This window comes from Gracilinanus agilis, chromosome 4 (assembly GCF_016433145.1).
Source record: "Gracilinanus agilis isolate LMUSP501 chromosome 4, AgileGrace, whole genome shotgun sequence".
Taxonomy (NCBI): Eukaryota; Metazoa; Chordata; class Mammalia; order Didelphimorphia; family Didelphidae; genus Gracilinanus; species Gracilinanus agilis.
In genome coordinates this window covers 466,115,480-466,139,452 of record NC_058133.1, presented here as the reverse complement: position 1 = coordinate 466,139,452, position 23,973 = coordinate 466,115,480, and the positions used below count along the sequence as shown (strand labels likewise).

Below are 23,973 nucleotides of genomic sequence, written 5' to 3'. Positions count from 1 at the left end.
AAAGAAAGAAAGAAAGAAAGAAAGAAAGAAAGAAAGAAAGAAAGAAAGAAAGAAAGAAAGAAAGAAAGAAAGAAAGAAAGAAAGAAAGAAAGAAAGAAAGAGAAAGAAAGAAGAGAAGGAGGGAGGGAGGTCTTTATATAGGTTTAATCAAAAATTTTATGACCATGAAAAATGCAACTTTGTTATTTTGTATTCTTTATATTGGCTGAAATTCACCAGATGTTATGCCTGGGAATGACGATTATTTTGCCCCTAATTTTCAGTGTTCTATTTTTATTTATACCCAGTCATAGAAAGCATTTTTACAATAATAGAACTCATTGGTTCCCAAGTCACAGGCTTCACAATTTTCTCAAAATATAACTTTAGGGGGCAGCTGGGTAGCTCAGTGGATTGAGAGTCAGGCCTAGAGACGGGAGGTCCTAGGTTCAAATCCGGCCTCAGCCACTTCCCAGCTGTGTGACCCTGGGCAAGTCACTTGACCCCCATTGCCCACCCTTACCACTCTTCCACCTATGAGACAATACACCGAAAGTTAAGGGTCAAAAAAAAAAATATATATATAACTTTAACACGTTTGCAAAAATAGTTTGTGCTTTGAGAACAATATTACTTTTATAAAAGAAGGAAAAGCATACAAAAATATTAGCTATAAGGATTAAAAATAGAATTGTGCTACATTTTCCTCATTACATAGTAAAAGTTTCAAGGAGATGCTTTATCATAAAGTTTCAATACTTTGACATCATTCACAAACTCCCAAGACTCGATTTGTACTCGATTACTTCCTTTACTGTTATGACTTGTGTTAGTATATATAATATAATACAATTTAAAAAGTCAAAATACAGTACAAAAATGTGATAAAAATATAGTATATTTTGCCACTTTATCAAAAAAAAGCATACTCTAAAAATGTATTATAGGGGTGAGCTATTTTAAAGTTTTGGAAAAGAGAAATAAAGAAAAATTATTAAAATAAGGTAAATATATCTTTAATACAAAAAAGTAAAATTTAAACAAATAAAAGCAGAGGGAAGACAACTACAATGCCCTACCACCTATTATCTCTTTTATCACTTACAAAGTATTGTAATAGGAATGTTTTTTAAAGTGTCCTTTATCATCTTATTCCAAGTATTATCTTATTCAATGTGTCATTAAAGGTTGAACTAGATTAATTATGTTGTGAAACTACTGCCACAAACTCCCTGAGAGGCAGTACATTCTAGAAGACAGTGGTAGATGGTTGTTTCACTTTCTAGCTATAATTTGAGTAGTAAGCCATTTAAAGTCCATCAATCCTAGTTTCCTTATCTGTAAAATGAGGGTAATGATACCTGTCAAATCTGTTTCCCTGGGTTATTGTAAGCATAGAATGAGATCATATATATAAAATGTTTTGTCTGTTTTAAAATTACTATATAATAAATATCAGTTAAGAACCTAAATCTCAATTTCTTCATCTGCAAGGTGATAATAAACATTATAGAAATGTGAACTTTTCTTCATCTACAACTATTTGCTCCAACTAGTCTTTTTTTCCTTTTTCCCTTTGTGTAGAAATTGTCTTCAGTTCCAAAAAATAATTTGAGGATATGTTTTCTTATCAATTTAATGGAAACAGAAAATTTGAGAGATTTTATATTGACTTTGGTAGCCCAGTACAATCCTTAATTTCCTTCACTTGATCATTGGTTCCATAAAAAGAACCATTCAGCAACAGAATTATATAAGGACTTTTGTGCCTCCAGCTAGGATGGTCTTAGATGTCCCTCCAGTGGTGGTATTATTTGTCCAACAAAATACAAGAAGTACTGATGCTTTTTTTTTTCTAAAATGTTGAGTTTTTCACACATCAGTGCTATTAATGTTGATTTAAGCAACCTCTGTCAAACTTTTTTTAGCTGCTGAAGTACATAAAAAAGAAGAAAGCAGAACCAAGAAATTAATGTATAGTGGCTAAATTAATGTAAATGATAACAAAACTAAAAAACAATAACTGTCATTAACTATCTTGCTCCTAGAAAAATGAGAATGAAATATACCTCTTCCTCCTCAGTCATCCAGTTAAAGAGCCAGGCACTTTGCTAAGAGCTAGGAGATAGTTCCTGTCTTTTGTTCAGTCTAATGGGGAAAGCAATGTGCAAACATTTATTTATAAACCAGATATATAGAGGGTAAATTTAAAATAATCTTAGAGAGATGGCACTAAGATTAAGAGGACTGAGAAAGGCTTGTAGAAAGTGAAACTTTATCTGAGATTTGAAGGAAACCAAGAAAGCTAGTAGATAAAGATGAGGAATGAGAGAGGCAGAGAGGCATTATAGGTAAGAAATACAGATAAAACTTCAAATTGGCTGTCTATTTTCTGTAATTAGGTAGGATATGTGAAAGGAAAGGCAAAGGGAGGGGGGAATGGCTAAAGGGAAATGACTGTACTATAAAACACAAGGCACAAAATAAAACTTTAAAAAAAATAAAGTACATTAACAATTTGTGTTTCGAGAAATTTAAGGAAAAAGAGCAGGTGATTGTGGGATTTCAATAATATTGCAGTAATTCAGTAATAATGCAGCTATTCAGTGCATATCCCAAATATCACAGAGTAAACTATTAAGTTTAGGGTCCTTGGATTTCCAGGTGATCAAAACTTCTGAATGATTGTGATTCAATGTTCTGAGCTCAGTAAGTCTTCCTATGAGACGAGCAAAATGTTGAGGATCTTCTGGATGATAAATTTTTGAATATTTATACAAAATTCCTAAAAGTGGTTCCTGTAATTTTTCCACATGTTGCTTGTTTTTAAGTAGGGGACGATCTGAAAAAAAATCATAATTATTTTAATATTTCTAATAAGACACAAAGAATAAGAATAAAGTCTAGTCCTTAAATTCTATTTCCAAGAAATAGGCCACAGAATAACTGTTTTTGCAAGTGTCAATTCAAAACTTGAAATCAACACAAGATCAATGAATTTTTGGGAAATGGAGGAGTAGTATCAGAATCTGGGATTTCATCACTGTGGGAAATTCCCTCTACTGATGCAGTCCAGAGGTTGTGTCTTATCCATCTATACTGATATAATAAGTATATATCAGAAGTAGAATTTGAATCTGTCCTCCTGACTCTAAAGCTAACCCTCCATCCATTAAAACACACTCTCTCTTAACATAATTATAATCTACTAATTTCATATACTTCCATTTCCAAGTCAACAAGTATTTGGAATGTTTTTTAATTGATTTTACCTGAAAAAAATACAGTTGTTGCTGCAAGCAGAGCATATTCAGTTTCAGTAACATTCAATTCTCCCATGCTTCTGTAGAAGTAAAAGAGTGCAGTAATAAAATCTTCAGTGATGCCTTTAAAAAAAGTAAAAGTAAAAGCATATCAAGAAAAATTCAATGCTGAATCAAATATTGCAATTGCCTTTTCTCAAAAAAAGAATTTTAGGTTCAAAAGACACCTTAGAGACCATCTCATTCACCCTAATCTTGAGTAAGAATCCCCTTTATGGGGCAGCTGGGTAGCTCAGTGGATTGAGAACCAGGCCTAGAGACGGGAGGTTCTAGGTTCAAATTTGGCCTCAGACACTTCCCAGCTGTGTGACCCTGGGCAAGTCACTTGACCCCCATTGGCTAGCCCTTACCACTCTTCTGCCTTGGAGCCAATACACAGTATTGACTCTAGGATGGAAGGTAAGGGTTTATTAAAAAAAAAAAAAAAAAAAAGAATCCCCTTTACAATGTACCTATATCATCATTCTGTTTTTGAATAATCAATAAGCTTTTATTAAGTGTCTTCTATCTGCCAGGCACTATGCTAAGCATTATACTAATAGTTCTACATATAAGAAAGTTTTTCCTTACATTCTAAATCTATGTTTCCTACTTCTATTAACCATTCTTTTTTTTTTTTTTTTGCTTTCTAGAAACGAGTAAAACAAGCCTAATCCTTCTTCTATATAATAATACTTCAACTACTCAATCAAAGTTGTCATATTCCCTTATAGTTTTTTTTTTCCTCTTGGCTAAATATCCCCAGTTCCTCAAACCAACTCACATAGCACGTTTTCAAAACCCTTCACCATCCAGGTTGTCCTTTTTGCCATCTTACCAATGGCCTTCCTAAATTATGTTTCACTCAGACCTGACCACAATATTCCAGGTGTGAGAAGGAAAAGAAACCATGTCTTGGACACTATACCTTTCTTAATGTGGTTTAAAATTATATTACCTCCTAAAGCAGCCTAAGATTGGGTTCCACCTCATCTGAGGTCTTTTAAGCAAAGGCTGGATGGTACCTCAATAGTATATCATAAAGAGAATTCTTTTTCAAGTGAAGATTGGGGTTCAGGACCCTTGATGGTCCTTTCAAATTTTGATATTTTGTGACTCTATGCATTAGCTTTTTTGATTGCCATATCATATTGTTGATTCATAAAGAGCCTTCAGAGTATGGCACTCCAAAGATTTTTTTCAATTAAACTTCCATTTAAATTTCCTCCATTTTATACTTAAATGAAATTAGTTTTTTGTACCTAAGTGCAAAATAAAATATATTCCTATTAAATTTCATCTTATTAGATTTAGTCCATTCTTCTAACCTGTCAAGATTATTTTGATCATAGGATGACAGATCACAGATTTAGAACCAGAAAGTACCTTAGAGATCATCTAGACCAGGGGTTGGCAACATAAAGTACCTTAGAGATCATCTAGACCAGGGGTTGGCAACATACGGCTCTCGAGCCATATCTGGCTCTTTTGAGGGCCAGATATGGCTCTTTCTTTTTTTTTTTTTTTTCAGGCGCTGTTACAGGAGCACACACTGTGAGCCCTGTACGGCTCTCATGAAATTGCATTTTTAAAAATGTGGCGTTTATGGCTCTCACGACCAAAAAGGTTGCCGACCCCTGATCTAGACCAACCTCCTCTTTTTATAGATGAAGAAAGTGAAATCCAGATAATAAATGGTGTTTCTAACATTTGACCCTGATTTACTAATTCAGAATCCTGACTTGTTATAGAACATATTAGCTTATTCTTCTCAGATTTATGTCCTATAAGTTTTTTTAAATCCTTACCTTCTGTCTTAAAATTGTTGCTAATATCTGTTCCAAGGCAGAAGAGTCCTAAGGGCTAGACAATTGAGGTTAAGTGATTTGCCCAGGGTCATACAGATAGGAAGTGACTAAAACTAGATTCGAGCCCGGGACCTCCCATCTCCAGACCTGGCTTTCTATTCACTGGCTTTCTATCCACTGAGCCCCCAAACTGCCACTGTCCTACAAGTTTTATAAGCATGAGATCTCTGCCCTAATCTAAATCACTTGATAAAAAAAAATTCAGTAGTAAAGAACTATTTCTTCCCTTGTCAGTCAAGATTTACAGTGCCCATTTTACCAGATGTAGTAGTAGAAGTTGGACTTTCTTCATTGTGAGGAGTTTCCATAGAATAAATAATACTTTGATCTGTGTCCTGATTATGATAACATAGTGAATTATCAGAAAACCTTACAGCATCTGGTAAGAGAAGAAAACATAGTCTTGATATTTTTTATTTGTAATTCTGTTTTCTTTTATAGCCAAATGACAAAAACAGCACATTTGTTGGATGTGGTCATATCCACAAAAGACAAAATGGTCTTTCCAGGATGGCATAGTACCTGAAATCTATTAAGCCTTAATAATTACACGTTGATTGATTGTTACTTTTACATACTATTGAAATGTTAAGAAAGGTCAAACAATATTTAATGAATTCTATATAGATGGAAGATAAAGAACAATTCTTCAAAGGTTCTCTCTGATGCTTAAAATACAGAATGACTTTCTTGAAAGCCAAATCATTTAAAATTGCATACTTTCACATGTATTGGGAAATAGTTTTTAATCAATTGATATAGAATAGGTGGCTATCTTTATTGCTAGTCAATAAAAGAAAAATTTGCAAAAAGTAAAAATACTTGATTGCCATAATTAGCTAAATTGAACATCTACCAACATTATGTTTGTTGATTAATTGATATCTCATTTGATCCTCAAAAAAATCACTCCATTTTATGGATAGGGAAATTAAGGCTGAGAAAAGTTAAGGGATTTTCCCAAATTCAGACAACTTCAAAAAAAATAAGGAAGTTTAGAAGAGAAGTGGTGTTGGGGTAATAATAAATTCTATTTTGGACCTATTGAATTTGAAATATCTCCTAGAAGCCAATTGAAAATGTCAAATAAGCAGTTGATACAGGATTGGCACTTGAGGAAAGTAGGCTGGATAGATACATACTTACATGCATGCACATATATATATATACATATATATATATACACATTAGACTTGTATATAGGTGTATATATATATATATATATATCATCCATCTACTTAGAGATGATAATTAAACCCATGGTCATCAAGAAAGTGAGCTCATCTTTTAACTAAGTGGAGAGAAAAAGCTGATAAAACATGCAAGAAGAGAACTAGGAGAGAATAGAGTCACTAAAACACAGGGAGGAAAGAGAATTCAGAAGAAAGTGGTCAATAATTTCAAATACAGCAGAGGACAAGGAGGAAGCCTGAGAAAGGACTATCATATTTACTTCCACTCGATGATGAAAGACACTCATTAACTTTCTGATTATAGATTTGAGCTGAACGAAGGAACATTGCTTCAACTGTTGACCCTTTCAGCAATGCGATCTGATCCTCACTGGCCAAACTTTCAAATCCTGTAAGAAAAGATGTCTACGGTTATTTGAAGTCATTATTGAAAGAAAATTTTCAACTATAGACTGAATTCAATTCAACAAATAATACCCTATACCTCCAAAGATAAGGAAAATGCTTTTATTCATATCTGTGGTTAGTTTGGGGGTTATTGTTTTTTTGTTAATGCTGTCTGACTAATAAAGTATTAATATGACAAATACGAAGTAATATGGATAATATAATTGCAAAGTACTTATTTGCAATGTGTTGTCTGGATAAGCTTTTTCTTTTCTTTTTTTTTTTACTTTAAATTAGTAGCCTGATTTTTCTCTTATTATGAATTTTTCCATTTGTTTGCTTCAGACTGTATCTACATAAAGAAGTCAAACATACATACAGAAGAGACAAATGGGCCATTTGACCAGCTTGATTATCAACTATATCAAATCATTCAAAGAACAATTTCAACTAATCATTTTCACTGCCTTGATCAATTCAATCAGTCAAAATATTCCTAATATAATGGAAAGCATGCTGAATTTCGAGACAGGGAATCTGGGTTTGAATTCTTAGCTAGTTATGTAGCTGGGGAGTGAAGGAGGGGAAATTAATTACCCTCAGTTTGTCAATGAATTGTAGTGGAAAGTATACTGGATTTGTAGTCAAATAATCTGAGTTTGAATATTGGTTTTACCATTACCACTTGTATTACTTGGGGCAAGTCATTTCTACTTATTGGGAACTTCGTTTTCTCAGTTATTAAAAGTGGGAGGGGGAAGTGATAGACTATGATTTCTACAATCCCTTCTAGTTCTAAATTTATGATCATATGACCCAGAACTTTAGTTTCCTCATCTCTAAAATGGGTAACAATACCTGCCTCACATGATTGTTGGGAAGAAGATGATTTGCAGACCTTATGCTATATAAACATGAGTTGTTATTGTTGTAATATTGACATATAGAGAGAAATAGCTGAATGCAAAGAAATTTAAAGGGATATTAATTTTAAATGACTTTAGCATTAGGCTCTTTTCCCCCTCAACTTTTAAATATTTGATAGCTAGAAAGAACTGAAGTTTTTTTTTTTGTTTTTTTTCTGCTTGAATTGCTCCATTCCCTTTAAAATGAGGGAATATAGTATTGAATTACTTGCCAGCTCCAGGAGGGGGGGAGAATACGGAGGGAGGGAGACAATTTGAGTCCTATAACTTTGGAAACTTACATGGAAATTTGTTATTACATGTAGTTGGTAAATAAATAATAAAACAAAATTGAGGAATAAAATGAATCTATTGGGTTCAATGTCTTTTCAAAAGTCTTCAAGGAAAACTACCTGGAAGTCTCTTTGTAAAATCCACCAACACCTGAACATGAAGCACTGCTGTTTCTGAAAGGCGCAAGAAACTTTCCTCAGGATTTGCATATTCCTGGAGCTAACACACACACAAAATAGAATTAATAAAAATTAATTTTATAAAAATAATTGTCAAAATTTGATTTTATTGTAGAAGAAAAGATGACTTATCACTTATTTATTTGGGCATATGATTTGGGGTTTTGGTCTTATAAAATTACTCTCTTATAAAAATAAATAATATGGAAACAGATTTTGAATGAAAATACATGCATAACCCAATGGAAGTATTTGTCAACTCCAAGAGGGAGGAGGGAAGAGGAGAGGGAGAAAACATGAAACATGGATAAACTCTGGAAAACTTATGTGTCAATTTGTCACTGGAATTAAATAAAGAAAAAAAAATTTAAGATTTTACATTGTTGTTAGTGGGATGATATTGCTGACTACTCATTATTTCTTATAAATAATGCCCACATACTAATTTCTTTGCTTCCTCTAGTGGAATTGTATATCTTTGATGGGCAGCCACGATGTGATCAATGAGTTGATGTTCCACTGGAGTTAGTTCTACTCTGTCCTGTAATTTTAAGAAAACATAAGGGGAAAAAATTATGTATATAGTTTCTTCCAAAAAAACAACAAAGCAACAAGCAACTAATTTGTTAGTGAGGAAAGTGCTTACCAGTTTTCTAGATCTAGTTGTAGATGATACAAGCTTATTGTCTATTCCTTCTTCTACTTTGATGTTACAAAAAAAGCTATTCTTCTGCTTAAAGTTCTTTCGAAGTCGTTTGGATTTACACTGTACTTCCGTTAGCAAACCTGTAGTATTTCAGAATCCATATTTATAATGTGAACATGGACCTTTGCTGAGGCAGCAAGAATGGCAGCAGAGGATTTCAGTTTTGCCCCTTCCCCCTCCACTGTTTCTAGCGTCCTTTTGATACTTATTGGAGAATCAAGGCAATTTGCCTGTCTTTGGTACTCATCACTAGTATGTAACAGAACTCAGAAAAACAAATAGAAAGGAATAGAGGAGTTTATTCCCAACTGGAAAAATTCAATTGGAGGTACTGACTAAAGTGAGGAGGTTCAAGGGGGATGGTGCAAAGCCTGTAACAAAAAGCACAAAAAGTATCCATGGAAATGTAAATTTAGTTTTCCTAACTTGGCTACAAATCAATCCTTTGTTTTTTTTTTCTTTGTTTTTTTTTTGGAGAAATTTAAGATTGGAGGTATTTAGAGCTACCTAAGATGCATTTCTTTTGAACAGCAAATGGACTGCAAAGGTTGAATAACAACAGATTGACAAATGAGTTGACCTGTATGGTTCCTGGCTCAGACTGTGCACGTAATTGACTGACCAGGCCCAAGACATGTTGACCTAGGACACTCTCATTTGAAAAGTGTGCTGACACTTCTTTGAAGAAACATCAGTGGTAACTAACAACAGTAGAAGAAAACAGCTTTGGCAATTACACATATGGAATGTGATCATAGGAATAAGGCAAAATAATCACAACAGATGCAAATACAGAACAAAACAGCAGGGGCAGGAGAGCAAGGAAGTTCTCAGAAACATTATGATGAGCTACAGGAGGTAGAAACAAGGAACAAGGAGGCCCAAAGCTGCAATGCAGAGAAACACACCAAGACCTTACTGTTCCCTGAAACTATGGATCACAAGGTAGCTAAGTGGTTCAGTGGATAGAGAGCAGCCCTAGAGAAGGGAGGTCCTGGGTCAAATCTGGCTTTGGACACTTCCTAGCTGTTTGACCCTAAGCAAGACACTTAGTGGCAACTGCCTAGCTTTGGCCACTCTTCTGCTTTCAAACTGACAGTATTGATTCTGAGACGAAAGGAAAGGATTTAAAAAAAGAATAACTGTGGCCATTTAATTATGTAGGGCCTGAAGAAATAAGAAATCTTCTAAACGGGTATATTGATGGACTATTGAGCAAATGCAAGTTCTTTTTCTCTTTTGGACGTCCTCAACCCAGAGTAACACTAAAAGTCCAGAGAAACTATATAAGTATCTATGAGTGACAAGATTCACCAAAGGGGAAAGTGTCTTTGACTATTTATGAATGTTGCTAATAATCCTTTTTGTATTTTTTTGTTTGTTTATTTCTTGCAAAACTTTTCTGTGTTCTAGCCTGGTGCTAGTAAAGGAACTGGAGGCATCTGGCTACAGGATCCCATATAAAATTACTCTTGGAAATTCAAGCAATAATACTATCATACTTTATGTATACAGGGTAAACTTAAAATAATCTCAGAGAGAATTCTATGGGTTTCTTCTATGAATCATCATCCTTTAAAAAAAACTTTCTTATGTATCTGTAACATTCATTAAGTTTTTTTTTTATTTTTCTGTTTTTTCTCTCCTTTGTTCCATCATGATTCATCTAGTCATATTTATTTGTGAACTATGAATTTAACCTAGTAGTTAATAGAAATTTGTCTCTCCAAACCAGAAACTAACTATTCTTCTCTCAGATACATTATCAGATTAGTTCTAGGTTGGTAGCAACATACTTTGCCAATTGATTTCTAAGGATAGACAATGTGTACAATAGTCAAATAGTCTTATCTATGAGTGAAGGTGAAACTTGGCTTTATATCACAGTGTCATGAGGGTATCTCATGAAGATGAAAATGAGCAAAGTCTCTTTTTGTCATTATAAACAGGAAAAGACATCAAACACCTTTTTGTTAAATAGGAAATTTTCATATTGAATTAGTTAGGTTTAAAACATTTTTTTAACCTAATTAGGGCCTTTGTTTGAAACTGGTCTAGTCTAACTCAAACTAGAAGGAAATTCTTGTTGTTAATGTTTATCTTTAGGTATAATGTCATTCAAAAATATTTCATATATACTTATGCAGAGTGATTGGCTGGGTGCTAAAGTTGTGATTCTCTCTACTACATTCCTTTTCTTCTTAATCCTGGCATGGAGGTGGCTCTCAGTTCTGAAAGGCTGAACTAACAGAGCACAAGCTATGACAGATCTCATCAGGCTGGAAAGATTTTGAATGGTGGCCTGGTGATAGACTCTTTGTTATCTGAGAACCAGCATAGCCAAATGCAGAGAGATCTATCCCTAAGAAGTACACACAGAGCCATGAGTTTCTCAGCTATTACAACTCTTAAAGTTGTAGAGAGGTTATATTAGTGGAGGGATTGAAGATGTCTTAAGAAATGAGGGAGACAGTGTGCTCTATTGGAAAGACCCAGAAATTGGAACCAAAGGATCTGAATTGAACCCAAGTTCTGCCACTTACTTAACCTATGTGACCTTGGGTAAATCACTTCTTTGGATTACAATTTCCTCATCTATCAAATGAAAGGCTTAGATTTATTGGCCTCTAAGGTTCTCTCTAGGTCCAAATCTATATAATCTTATGGTTTTATGTTAAGGAAAAATATAGAAGCTAGTTTCCAACCTTAAATGGCTTATCTTCTAGGCAGACATATTCTATGCAAATATAGTCTAGATAAATTACTTAAAGGACTAGAGAAGCAATATGCTAGAAATAAAAAGGAAATTTTTCCAAATAAGTATGTAAGTTCTAAAAGGATACGCAGAGAGAAAGTCATTCTAGTCAAGAAAAGATAATCAAGGAAGATTTCTTACGAAAAGTGAACTTAGAAACAGGTTTTTAATGACGTGAAGTTAGCCAGTGAAGAAAATGAAGATTTAACAAGTGAAAGAAATGTGTTCAGTCAAAAGGAAGAGGATAAGTAAATTGTATGGAGGGAGCAACAAGTTTGGTGAATTCAGATAAGTCTAATGGAGAACTTTGAAAGTCAAATTTCCAAGTGTGGATTTTACATAATGGGCAGCAGAGATACATTATGTTTTTCTTTAAAAGAATAGAGAATGACATGATGAAAACAGTCTTTGTGGACAATTATTTTTAGAAGCTATCATTATTATGTAGCTATAAAATTAGCACAAATTAAAAGTAGAACAAAAGGAAGCAAGGAGTTCAATCTAGTGTGGTAATGGTAAATAAAAAAGGAATGGACAGTTCTGGATGTCGTATAAAATGAATTGATAGAATGTGACAAGGTGTAATAGGGTAAAGAGAGTTAAGAGTTGGAAATTGCCTTCCAAGACTATGACTCTATTGGGCAAGTTGATTCACTTGTTTTTCATACACTAAGTTTTGGATATCACCTGATCTTCCCTCCAAGTGAAACTGTTCTCTTTAGATTCAGAATGGGGAAAAAAAAGAAATAATTATTTCAAAACCACTCATTCTGGATTCATTGCTTTAACATTAAGTTAAGGAAACTAATATCTATACAGGTATCATTGAATAAAGGAAAAAATAATTATGATCAGAAGCAAAATCAACTTAGTGTTTATATAAAAGCCAATTATCATGGGTAGCAAAAAATCATTAATTCCCTAAATTTTGAAATTAATTTTAATTTTAGTAGCTGTTAAAGAACTAATATAAATTCTGACAGCACATAAATAAAAAGCCTGCGATTTGGCTATTTAATTCTCAATATGGTAAAAATAGTCATAAAAAATTACAGTCCAAAGAGAAATTACCAAAAGAGAAACTAAGAATAGACAACTTACATTCTGCTAACATTCCCATTGCCTTACACTTTTTCAAACGGCACTCTTGACATTTTCTACGCATGTACATGTCCATTTCACAGTGTCCACCATTCTTGCATCTGTACACTGCATTTTTAGTGATGCTGCGACGAAAAAAACCTAAAAGATATTCAAAAGAACCCAGTTATTAACTCACCACTGAGTATTTGTAGTCAACTATTTTCATGTTTAATATTAATAGTTGAGAGGTAGCATGGAAGTGGAGCTAGATAAGTGGCTTAAGAGACATTAGTCTAAGTTCTGCTTCTTATTTATACTGACTATATGATCCTGGGTAAATCACTTAGCTTTTCTGCGCTTCCCCTTCTGCAAGCAAGGCAACTTCCTTAAGGCTGTTAATTGTAGAACATTTGCCTATATGCATTAATAGAGAGCATTTCTTCTCCTAGAGCTCCCCTATACTGATGAAATCATGGGTCCAAATCCCAAAAGCTAGTATCCCTTTATTGAACAGTTAAATAATCGAGTTGACTAAATTATTTTCATTCATAGAAAATGGGGCAATGGGATCTCTCCCTAAGAATGTCTCTATTTAATTATTTTTAATTGAGTTTTCTTAATATTCTAATTGAAACAACCTATTTAGTCTAAACCAAGATTGTCCCATATGTTGGTCATATTTGGCAATTAACATTAAATACCTCCAGTAGCTAAAACGAAATCTTTCCTTTATCATGGTGACTAAGTATCACTTAAATCAGTGTTATGATATGCTGTTATTGTTTTTTATAAGGTTCTTTAGAATGTCCATTTTGCATGAAGCATTGCTGGGAATAGTCAGTGCATCAAGTTCACCCTTTTATAACTCATATGTAGTCTTAGTGAGTTGCACTAAGGCTCTGGGCATCTAAGTGACTGACCTTACATAGAGCTAATGGGTTAGATGCAGGAACTGAATCCAGTTTTTCCTGATTCCCCATCGAACACTTTGCCTATTAATACCACATTACCTTTAATGGATGGTAAACATTTATTTTGTAATAGTTTCATCCAGTTACATTTTGGTCTTATTCATTTGGAATAGAAACAAGGCAATGAAGTTATCCAGGTAATTTTTCATACTTCCAAAATTCTGACTTCAATTGATAATATTCACTCTCAGGCCTCTGATCAGCTTTTATAGTACCTTAGATTTGGAAAGGATTTCAGAGTTCACTTAAGCCCAAACTCCAATTCAAAACAAAAATTGTTCAAGATAACATGAAGAGGTGTATTAAAGTTAAGCCCAATATCAAATGACATAAAGTAGTTTGTATTATGACTTCAAACTCAATGAAATGAATGGGAATTTATATCAGGACCTCATTTTACGTGAAAGCAACACACACAGATTCAGGTATATGCAACTGGCAATAAAAAAAATGAAGGCAGAAAAATCGGTAAAATAAAATATTTAAATTATATGCTAAATACGTGCCATTTTCCCAAGTGGAGTAAAATCTTGCAATAGTCATTCTGAGTGTGACTCATTACATTGCTTTGCTCCAAACACAAGCTTCCACAAGTTTTCGTAACTTGTACTTGTACTTGTAACTTGTACTTGTAACAAGTCATGTCAGCATTAGAGTAGGGCTTCTCTTTGTTTCATTAATGCTATTTAGTTATTAATAATGCCTCAAAGTACAAGAGTAGTGATGCAGGTAGCTCTGATAAGCCTAAGAAAAGTTATAAAGTGCCTAGGTATGATGGTATAAGAAATACTCATTAAATAATGCATTCACTATTAAATGCAATTTTCAACTTACATGAAAGGTTTTAGAAGGTATTGGTTGCATAAAACAAGATTTTGCTGTATTGTTTAAATACTGAATAGTTTGTCTATATGTTAAATGTCTGGTTTAAAGAAATGAGAAATTGTATCCCTCACATTTTTGATTCACCATATATCTAATCACCTTTAAGTATACTAATGACTGTTAATATTAATAACTAATGCCTGCTTAAAAAGGAAAAGATGGTCATGTTAGTACTACATATAGAAAATTTCAATTTTCCTCTAATTTTTCTTACCTTTGCAACCTTCACAGGTAAGTGCATTATAATGATATCCTGAAGCTTTATCACCACAAACTACACAAAGTTCTTCTTGTCCTTTAATTCTCATAGAAGAATGATTTAATTTAGATCTTTTTATTCCTGGATATCCATCCTCGGGCTCATGAGTAACCATACAAGTGGGCTTATTTAATTCACTGGTGCTAAGTATGTATTGTCCATCATTATACTGTGAATCCAGACTATATGCATTGTAGTGACTATGAGAAGGCAGAGATTGTAAAGTTGGAGAAAACTGGATAGTTGAATACTGACAGTAAGGTGCCGCTTGGTAATCAGGGTCCTGCAGCTCATAATTGATATGTTCTGGTAACACATCTAGATTTCATTAAAAAAGAACAATAATATTTAAGAATTCAAAAAATACAGCTGCTTTTACATTCTAACATGTTTGTCATCATTCACTGTTCATTGTAAATATTTCACCTCTTTCTGGAGGTCATGTAAATCTACATTCAGCTCATTCTTCCCCTGAATCAAGAATGTATATTTCCCTCTCCTCTTCTACATTTCCCTTCAGAACCCACTGAAATTGTTTCAGTACACCATAGACAAGACAGTGGAGAACAGAACTGAAAAATTATCTCTATAATTTGTTTTTTTTTTTCAACAATACTTTTTGTCTAGGTTCCTTGAATACTTCAAAGTAAAATTTTGCTTTCATTAGAATTCACCCTACTTGTTAGTGCTTTTTTGCTCTTCAAATTATCTTGTATTTATTTATCTGTGTACATGTTATATCCTCTCAGTAGAATGTAAACTCCTTTAAAATCATATCTGGGGGGGCAGCTGGGTAGCTCAGTGGAGTGAGAGTCAGGCCTAGAGACGGGAGGTCCTAGGTTCAAATCTGGCCTCAGACACTTCCCAGCTGTGTGACCCTGGGCAAGTCACTTGACCCCCATTGCCTACCCTTACCATTCTTCCACCAAGGAACTAATACACAGAAGTTAAGGGTTTAAAAATATAAAAAAAAAATCATATCTGGGTCTAACTTTATACACCCAGGGCCCTTAGCAATGCCTTACAAAAAATGGGCATTTAATAGGAAGCCAGTGGAATTTATTGTGAACCAAAAGGAGCAGAGTGGCAAAATCAGATCTGGGTTTTAAGCTTGCTTGGACACCTGAGCAAAGACTGGAGAGGGAAGAGATTTAGGGTATGGAGATCAACAAGGAGGTTACTGCAATAGTCCTAGATTGAGATGATGAGGATTTGCATTAGAGTGGAGCTGTGAAAGTGAAGAGAAGAGGACATAAGAGAAAAATCTTGTGTAGATAGAAATGATAAGGTTTGGAGATGGCTGAATGAACATGTTGGAAGAGAGAGAATAGAGTCATGCATGAAGCTAATATTAAGTCTGGGAAACTGGGAAGATAGAGGTGTCCTTGATGATAACATGAAGTTAAGATAGGAGAGTTTGGGGAAGGGAAGAGAATGAATTAGTAAAGTGCTATGGGAGTGAGAGATGCTCAGGATATACTGTTGATTGATTGATATCTTTAAAAATGTTATCAAGGTACCCCACCCATGTAAATAAACCCTTTTTAAAAAATGACAAAAATCTTACTTTTTCTTTCTTTTAAAAGCATTTGCATGAACATTAGATTTAATACTTTGATTTCAGGTTGTAAAAATCACATTTAATACTCTAGAGAAACTAATATCTTTAGTCTTCTGACAGGATGTGCCACGTAAAATGTATAGCTAGTATTAAACATTAAAACTAGCAGACATTTATGCCACAGTAAGTCTCTCATATTCTCTTTTCCTATTTATTTACTAATATAATAATTTTATAATTAATGTATATTTTTATAATATATATTTATATTAAGACCAATATATTCTGTTTAATTCAACAAGTCCTTTTGATCTTCATTTTCACTTAAAAGGTACATATTCACTTTATTTTCATGAGCAGACGGCTCATTAAAATCATTCCAACTTTTATATTTATCTACATTTTTCCCCAAAATGTTATTTATTTTCCTCATTAGACTTGATTTATTATATTTACATACTAGCTCATTTTTGCATACTTTTAAGTTTCTTGAAAGGCAAGAATTTGGTGCTTTGGGGTATATTCCAAACAAGTTTTTGCATCTTATACATATTTTCAACAAGATATAAAAATTTTACTTAGAGTCTTCTATATTGGGAGTTTCTGTTACATACCATAATACTGTATAGGTTCAGCAAGACAGTACCCATCAGATACTGTCACATAAGTATTTGCCATATTCTGGTCCAACTCCCACTGCTTCATTCACTTCAGTAAACGATGGATTTAAAAATAAAGCCTAAGGGAAACAAATTCTTTGTAGATTATTTTAAAGTATGGTTTTAAAATCTAGTAATCATTTATAAAAGAAAAGAAATCCTTTCAAGACATTGGAGAAAAGAATTGAGCTTAAGAGGAACTGATACTGAGTGAGTGAAGAAATATCCATATATACTTTTGGTAGGAAAGTGTTGGTAATAACTATAAAAACCAAGAAAATTGAAAATGTATCCTATCAGTTTCTCAACATTCTGTACTTTTGGGGACAGCTGGATTACTCAGTGGATAGATAACCAGGCCTAGAGACCAGGGTTCCTGGGGTCAAACCTGGCCTCAAACACTTTGTAACTGTGTGGCCCTGGGCAAGTCACTTAATCCCCACTGCCTAGCCCTTACTGCTCTTCTGCCTTGGAACACAGTATTAATTCTAAGACCGAGGGTAAAAGGTTTTAAAAAAAAACCCTTCTGTTCTTTTAACTAAATTGTATAGCTGTTAATATTAGTTGATAATGTTTTCTCATAGCTTTAACATATTAACCCTGATTTTAAAGTAAGATAATTCAGAGAGGATAAGTAGACATACAGTTGGAAGTATTTAAAAGTTGGAAAAATAATTTTAGGCAATAGTCTTTATCTTCTAAGTGTTCTGTAATTTATATTTTAATGCTTTGAAATATCTGTGATTTCATCACTAATACATGTAAGGTCATTGGATTGCATGGTCTTTAAGTCCCCTTTCTGCTCCAAACCCCCATTATAACCTTTTCTATTTTCCATGAGATGCTATGGCCTAAAAATTCATATCCTGTTGGCTGGCCAGTCAGCCATATAGTAATGATCCTATACTCAGACATTTTTCAATTTTAAGACCCATCTGAGCCTACCTCTACTAATATAGCTTTTCAAGAGGGTCACCTCCTCAAGATGAAGCATTAAAGTTGGATTGGGCTTTTGAGGGATGAAGTTATAAATATTTACTGATTAGTCTTTACAATGTCCTGAATTGGTACCTATATAAAAAAGATTTTATGTTGCCCAAATAATAATTATATGGCATTTTAAGTGTTTTCTACTCATAACACTTTTAAAACATGTGAATTACTAGAAGAATTAACAAAACATTTAATATTAGAACTAATGCAAAGTGAAATAAGTAGAACCAAAAGAATAAAATACAATGACATCAACAACGTAAGTGAAAAGATCATTTAAAGAAAGTTGAGCTCCAAATAATGGGAAAACGAGTGAAGGTCCTAGAGTAGAAATAATGAAACATATCTCTCTCCCTCCCACCCCCCATCATGATAAAGAGATGGGAAACTGCTCAGATACAACACTGTATGTTGTATCAAAGTTTCTGTACTTGCTGTATTGTTTTTCTTTGTCACAAGGGCAAATTCAATCTGGAAAAGATAAAGTGGGAAATGACTGTGCTATAAATACAAAAACATCAATAAAATTGGGGGAAGGATTTGAGGATTGCTCTTAAGACTCTGGGAGGGAATTCTAAGATCAATGGAGTAACTTCAAGAATACTGAGTCAAGAGAAAAACAAAACTTTGAATCACATTCTAAGAAGTAAATGACTGAAATAATCATCTGACTTAGTGGCATAATATTTGAGAAAGAGCATTAAGAACTACACCACCCTTTGACTTATTATTTCAAACTACTGCTAAGAAGCCTCTTGGAACTATTTCTAGGAGTTACTCAAAAGAATATGATCCTAATCTCCATGCTCAAGTCCATAAATGATAAATAATTATGAATAATAAATAATTCAGAAGGTCAATCTCCAAAAAAAAAAAAAATACTTAGACCTCATGCCCTACATGAGCATGTTGAGTGTAAGGCTTTTTAAAGATAGGGGACATCTCTGCTGTCAGTCATCTTCATTCAAAGTTACAGTCTTCTGTTGTTAAAGTTACAGTAACATTTCAATATTTTCACCACTTAAGGATAAAGACTTGTCCATGTACTCCACAAAGGATAGGACAAAATGAAGTGAATTTTAAAAATCATATCATTGCATTACTATAACAAATTAATTTCCACAAACACAATATATTGGGTAATCATTTATTTTATGTTGTTATTCATTAGACATGTACAGACTGAAAATATGTTTTTATTATGATTATTCGAGTAGTAAGTCAACCTGATCTTTAGTTCCTTCATCATCCATCAAATCCTGTTAAAACAGTTCAATCTCCCAATCCTACCCAGAATAATTTAAGATTAATGGATGGAAACACAACAGCAATCATTATTAAATTATTTCAAACGGGGCAAAAATACAAAAAAAAAGAAAGAAAAAAAGTAATGCCCTAAGTAAGTTGTCAGCTTCTTCTTTTAATATGATGATCCTCTAAGAAACCAACAGCCTGCTGTTAATAAGTCAATCACCACACAATTTATTCAGTCAGTTGTTAATCTTCACAAGTCTTTTGGTTTCCTGCATTAAAGGAACTTGAATGTGAGTCTGATTTTTGACAATCATTCTGTTAAACTGCTCTTAGTTCAGTCTCAATATGATTTCAGATATGAGGTGAGAAATTCAAATATTTCTACAACTAAAATTAGAGATGAAAACTAAAAGAATTTGTTTTTAGATCATCTCATTTTATTTTATTTTTTAAGCAAATTATCATTAGTGTTCATTCAGGCTGTCTACACAATGGCAACCATCTAAACACTACTGAAATTTATTCAATGCTTACTGCTGTGTAGACATTATTTCCCAAATGAGAATTTACTTTAGAAATACTGCAAATGAAGCCTAGAGAATTTTTTAGATTGATCATGCAGTTTGCTTTCTCTTAATTAATGATTTATAATTATGTTATATGCTTATAACTATGCATTCATAACAATTTACACAAGAGCTTTAATAATGTCATTGTTAGAATCTGTGCCATGGGGATATAACAGGTGAAATTATCTTAAAACAAGATGCTTCTACTACTTCCATCAATCAAGCATCCTTAGACAATGTCCATAATAGACTTACATACTATACCGAATTATGGACTAATATGCCAAGTTCTAACAGAGTGGTTTTGGTGTTCAAAATAATGCACATATGCACTGTTTTATACTTAACAAAACTTTTTACTTCATTTTTTTATTAAAATCTTTATTATATATTACAAGGAGATTAATCATTTGGGTGCACAGGTATTTGTGTTTTAACTGTACCATGTAAAAACAGGAATGAACTATTAATTCATCAGGTTAAAGTTTGAAAATATTTTGGAAAATTATTAATAATTTGGACAGAAGGAAGTAATTAAAACTTTTTAAGTTGGCAAGTAAAGTGAAAAGTTACAATGAGCCTGGAATGCTACTATTTTATTATCTTTCCCAGTAAATATTTGTTTAAAACAGAAGCCACTTAGTTAAGAAGGGTGCTCTTATCTATGGGATCAATTTGGCATGGACAAAGTCTACATTTTTTCTTTGGTAAAGGCTTCTTTTTAAATTGGAAAGAAATATATATTTCTTGTTAAATAAATTTTAAAATGTTTGCATTTTGTTTAACACAAAGTTCAGTTGACATGTGTTTATAGTATATGTAAAAGAAAGTCCTTATATACTGATGCATGGTTTTTAAGTTATTCTATTAATTTTTATCATAAATCATAAAGCAATGTGGAAATGTCCAAGTTGATACTTTTGAAGTTATGAAAAAAATCTGTAAAACAAAAAAGTCATCACAATGGAAATACTGCACTAGAAAAACAGTTTTGTTTTCACATTAGCTATTTCTAACCAGTATAGCAATCTTAAATGGAAATTTAGTTTAACATTTTATTTTAACATAGTAAGGTTTTCATAGCCTGAATCCTTTTTAATAATTTATTAGATTTATGAAAAGTAAAAAGAATTTCTTTGGAAATATGAAGAATAGTTTTTCATTCTATCTAATTTTTCCAATCTCTGATTATATGTTATTTTTTGCTATCCTGTCAAATATTTTTAAATTATTTAAAGAGTATTTCTAATTAGCAGGGGCATTTGTTCAAATAATTTTCACAACATAAAAGGCATAGAGTAAAATTTCAAAGGTGCAAAACCAATCAATTTGAAAATTATTTTAAAATTGAAAAATAGGTTGAGGTACTTTAAGTCAAATATGTAGAGGTAGGATGTACGCAATTTTCCCCTTCTCTGTTTCTATACTGTTTAGGTTAGTTTTATACTTGTAGCATAAGCATATTTCTGCAAGATAGCCTTGATTCTCTTCAAGATTCCTTTTTCATACTATATTTCAAAATATTTGAATATATATTTAAAGATTTGGGCAATTGCTCCCCAAAAAAGGATTTCCTTAAGTTAGGAAAACTTTTAATGAAGGATTTTTGCATATTCATTCATTACAGTAAAGAATTGCATTGATTCTTATGATTCCAAAATTCTATTATATTCTAAGTCATCTAAAGCACTAGCATTATTAGTACAATGTCTTGGAATTTAGGGTTACAGAGGATACAATTGCAAATAGTCCCCTATGATTAACTATATTTCTTTGTTAAGAAATATATTCTTTTGAATAGTTAGCACATTTTAAAATGTAGTTGTTTACATAACAAAAATTAAATTCATAAAAGTGGAAATCAGGTCTAAAAAAGGCACAAGCTTCTCATTTACATTCTATAGCTTAACTTTGAAGCAAATAGCAAATATATTATGTTGTGAATAAATAATGTGCAAACAAAATTGAGGCAACCTGGAATTATAAAATTCATAGCTCTTTTGAATGCATAAATAAAATACTCACAGATAGAAGACAAAACTACAGTCTGTCCTCTTTCATGCAAAGTGGAGGATATTATGATTCAGCAATTACTTCAGCTCCTTGATGTCCAGCTGGAGAAAACTGGGCCTTTCCCCTATTTATCAGGGTTTAGGTTTTCTTTCTTTCTTCCTCTTTCTTTTTTCTTTTTTTTTTTTTAAATATACTTAGGCTCCAGACATTCTACAGAGCAATGTTTCTGCTCTATCTGAGAGACAAGCTTCCCACACAGGCCTTCTTAGGGTCAAAACAAGGGCAACTGCAAGCTGACATAAATCAAATAATAACTGGATCATCAGGGATACAGGCCTTTGGGACCTTCACGTCACACTTTCCCAGAGTTCTCTATTATTTACTTAATAAATATTTTGTTTTCTTGATAGGCTTTGACGTTCTCCCATGTTGGTTGCAAAACATAGCTATCTCTATTCACTAATAGGTAGCATTTTCGGTATAATCTCATTAATCCAGACTCTACAAATTCAGAATTTCTGATACTCAACCCTAATTTTATCATCATGATATCTAGCATGAAAGTATTTACTTAGCAAATTAGTATAAAGATTTTAACTCTCATATTTTAAGTGGTATTTTAGGACTTCAGCAGCTTAGTTGCTCATAATTAGATAGATCTACTCATTAAAATAAACCTAGGGCCAACTTCCACTTCTTTACTGTATACAAATATATTTTAGTCGATATGTGAAACTTCTCAAGAATTCAGACTGTCCTCCCTTCCCTATTAGTATAAATTAATTAGGCATTACCACATGACTTAAAATTAATACATGAAGGCCCATGTAATGGATTCACTTTGACATCTATAGAGAAAACATTGGATTTGCAAGAGTCAGAAAGGTCTAGTTATAAATCCAGTCTTAGATACTTATTAGCTCTATGACCCTAGGAAAGGCACTTAATTTTTCCAGGCTTCTCTGTGTCTTCATCTTCATTTCCAAAATGAGGCTTTAATAAGTTCTACATCAGAGCATTTATATTAGAATCAAATGAGAAGATGCACATCAAGACCCTGGATACTTTAAAACTTTTATTTTTATTACTTTGAATTTTAGCCTTTAAAGCCACTTATTACCTTTACATCTTCACAGTATAACCTATTCCTTTTAATTATTTTATGGAGCATTAACATTAATCCAATGAAACCTGGGATAAAGTGCTCTAATGTACTAACCATCTGCTTTCCTAATTTTATAAATTACATTTAATCCAAATGTATGCAGCAAACTTGCAAAATTCACTCCACACCTGCACATAGTCTTTATACTTTACCTTCCCGTTTTAAAATGCTCTGGATGTACTTCAGCATTCAAATATATTGCCAACATTTAATACATGAAGTTTTGTAGAAATTTAACATGTCACTTTGTTTTAAAAGTTAAAAACAAATATGGTTTTAAAATTTTTGTTACCCTCAGCTATATAGGCATACAGTGATGTATAACATAGAATGATATTTGGTACAGAAAAAAGTTTAGGATATTTATAACACAAATCAAGAATTAATAGTTTTGAAAGAAAATGATAAGGGTTAAGCTAGGTCTGTCAGGCCTAGAGACAAGAGGTCCAGGTTTCAGATCTATCCTCAGACACTTCCCAGCTGTGTGACCCTGGGCAAGTCACTTCACCTCCATTGCCTAGCCTTTACCACTCTTCTTCCTTGGAACCAGTACACAGTATTGGTTCTAAAATGGAAAGTAAAGGTATTAAAAAAGGAAAGAAAATGATAAAGTTATCAGAAACTAATGAAGAGGGGGCAGCTGGGTAGCTCAGTGGATTGAGAGCCAGGCCTAGAGACGGGAGGTCCTAGGTTCAAATCTGGCCTCAGACACTTCCCAGCTGTGTGATCCTGGGCAAGTCACTTGACCCCCATTGCCTAGTCATTACCACTCTTCTGCCTTAGAGCCAATACATTGTATTGACTCCAAGATGGAAGGTTTTAAAAAACAAAAAACAAAACTAATGAAGAATGTTAAAGTTAGAAAGTGCAGTGGAAAGAGCCCTATATTTGGAGTGAGAGGACCTACATTTGAATCATAATTCTGACAGTTATTGTCTAAGTAACATTGGACAAATCTCTAATGAATTGCTTTAAGTCCTAAATCCTAAATCC

General features: G+C 33.0%; 1 protein-coding gene across 1 annotated transcript; it reads right to left on the bottom strand.

Annotated features, from left to right (window-relative positions):
- Nucleotides 1-2,582: 2,582 nt before the first annotated feature.
- LOC123247195 (bile acid receptor-like) lies at nt 2,583-22,102 on the bottom strand. Its single transcript, XM_044675996.1, has 11 exons — nt 21,828-22,102; nt 16,942-17,066; nt 14,722-15,084; nt 12,670-12,810; nt 8,754-8,893; nt 8,550-8,648; nt 8,048-8,147; nt 6,603-6,731; nt 5,409-5,528; nt 3,252-3,365; nt 2,583-2,821 (listed from the first exon to the last, which is right to left on the bottom strand). The coding sequence occupies exons 2-11, from the start codon at nt 17,030-17,032 to the stop codon at nt 2,583-2,585; spliced, it is 1,536 nt and encodes a 511-aa protein (XP_044531931.1). The 5' UTR covers nt 17,033-17,066; nt 21,828-22,102.
- Nucleotides 22,103-23,973: the final 1,871 nt, after the last annotated feature.

What these genes read in the sequence shown, in the direction of transcription:
- LOC123247195 (XM_044675996.1), bottom strand. Translation starts at nt 17,032, where the DNA reads ATGAAGCAGTGGGAGTTGGACCAGAATATGGCAAATACTTATGTGACA. An exon ending in TACCTGTGAAGGTTGCAAAG is followed by an intron (nt 12,811 to 14,721) that starts GTAAGAAAAATT and finishes AATATCTTTTAG; the next exon opens with GTTTTTTTCGTCGCAGCATC. An exon ending in TTTTACAAAGAGACTTCCAG is followed by an intron (nt 6,732 to 8,047) that starts GTAGTTTTCCTT and finishes CTTTTCTTACAG; the next exon opens with GATTTGAAAGTTTGGCCAGT.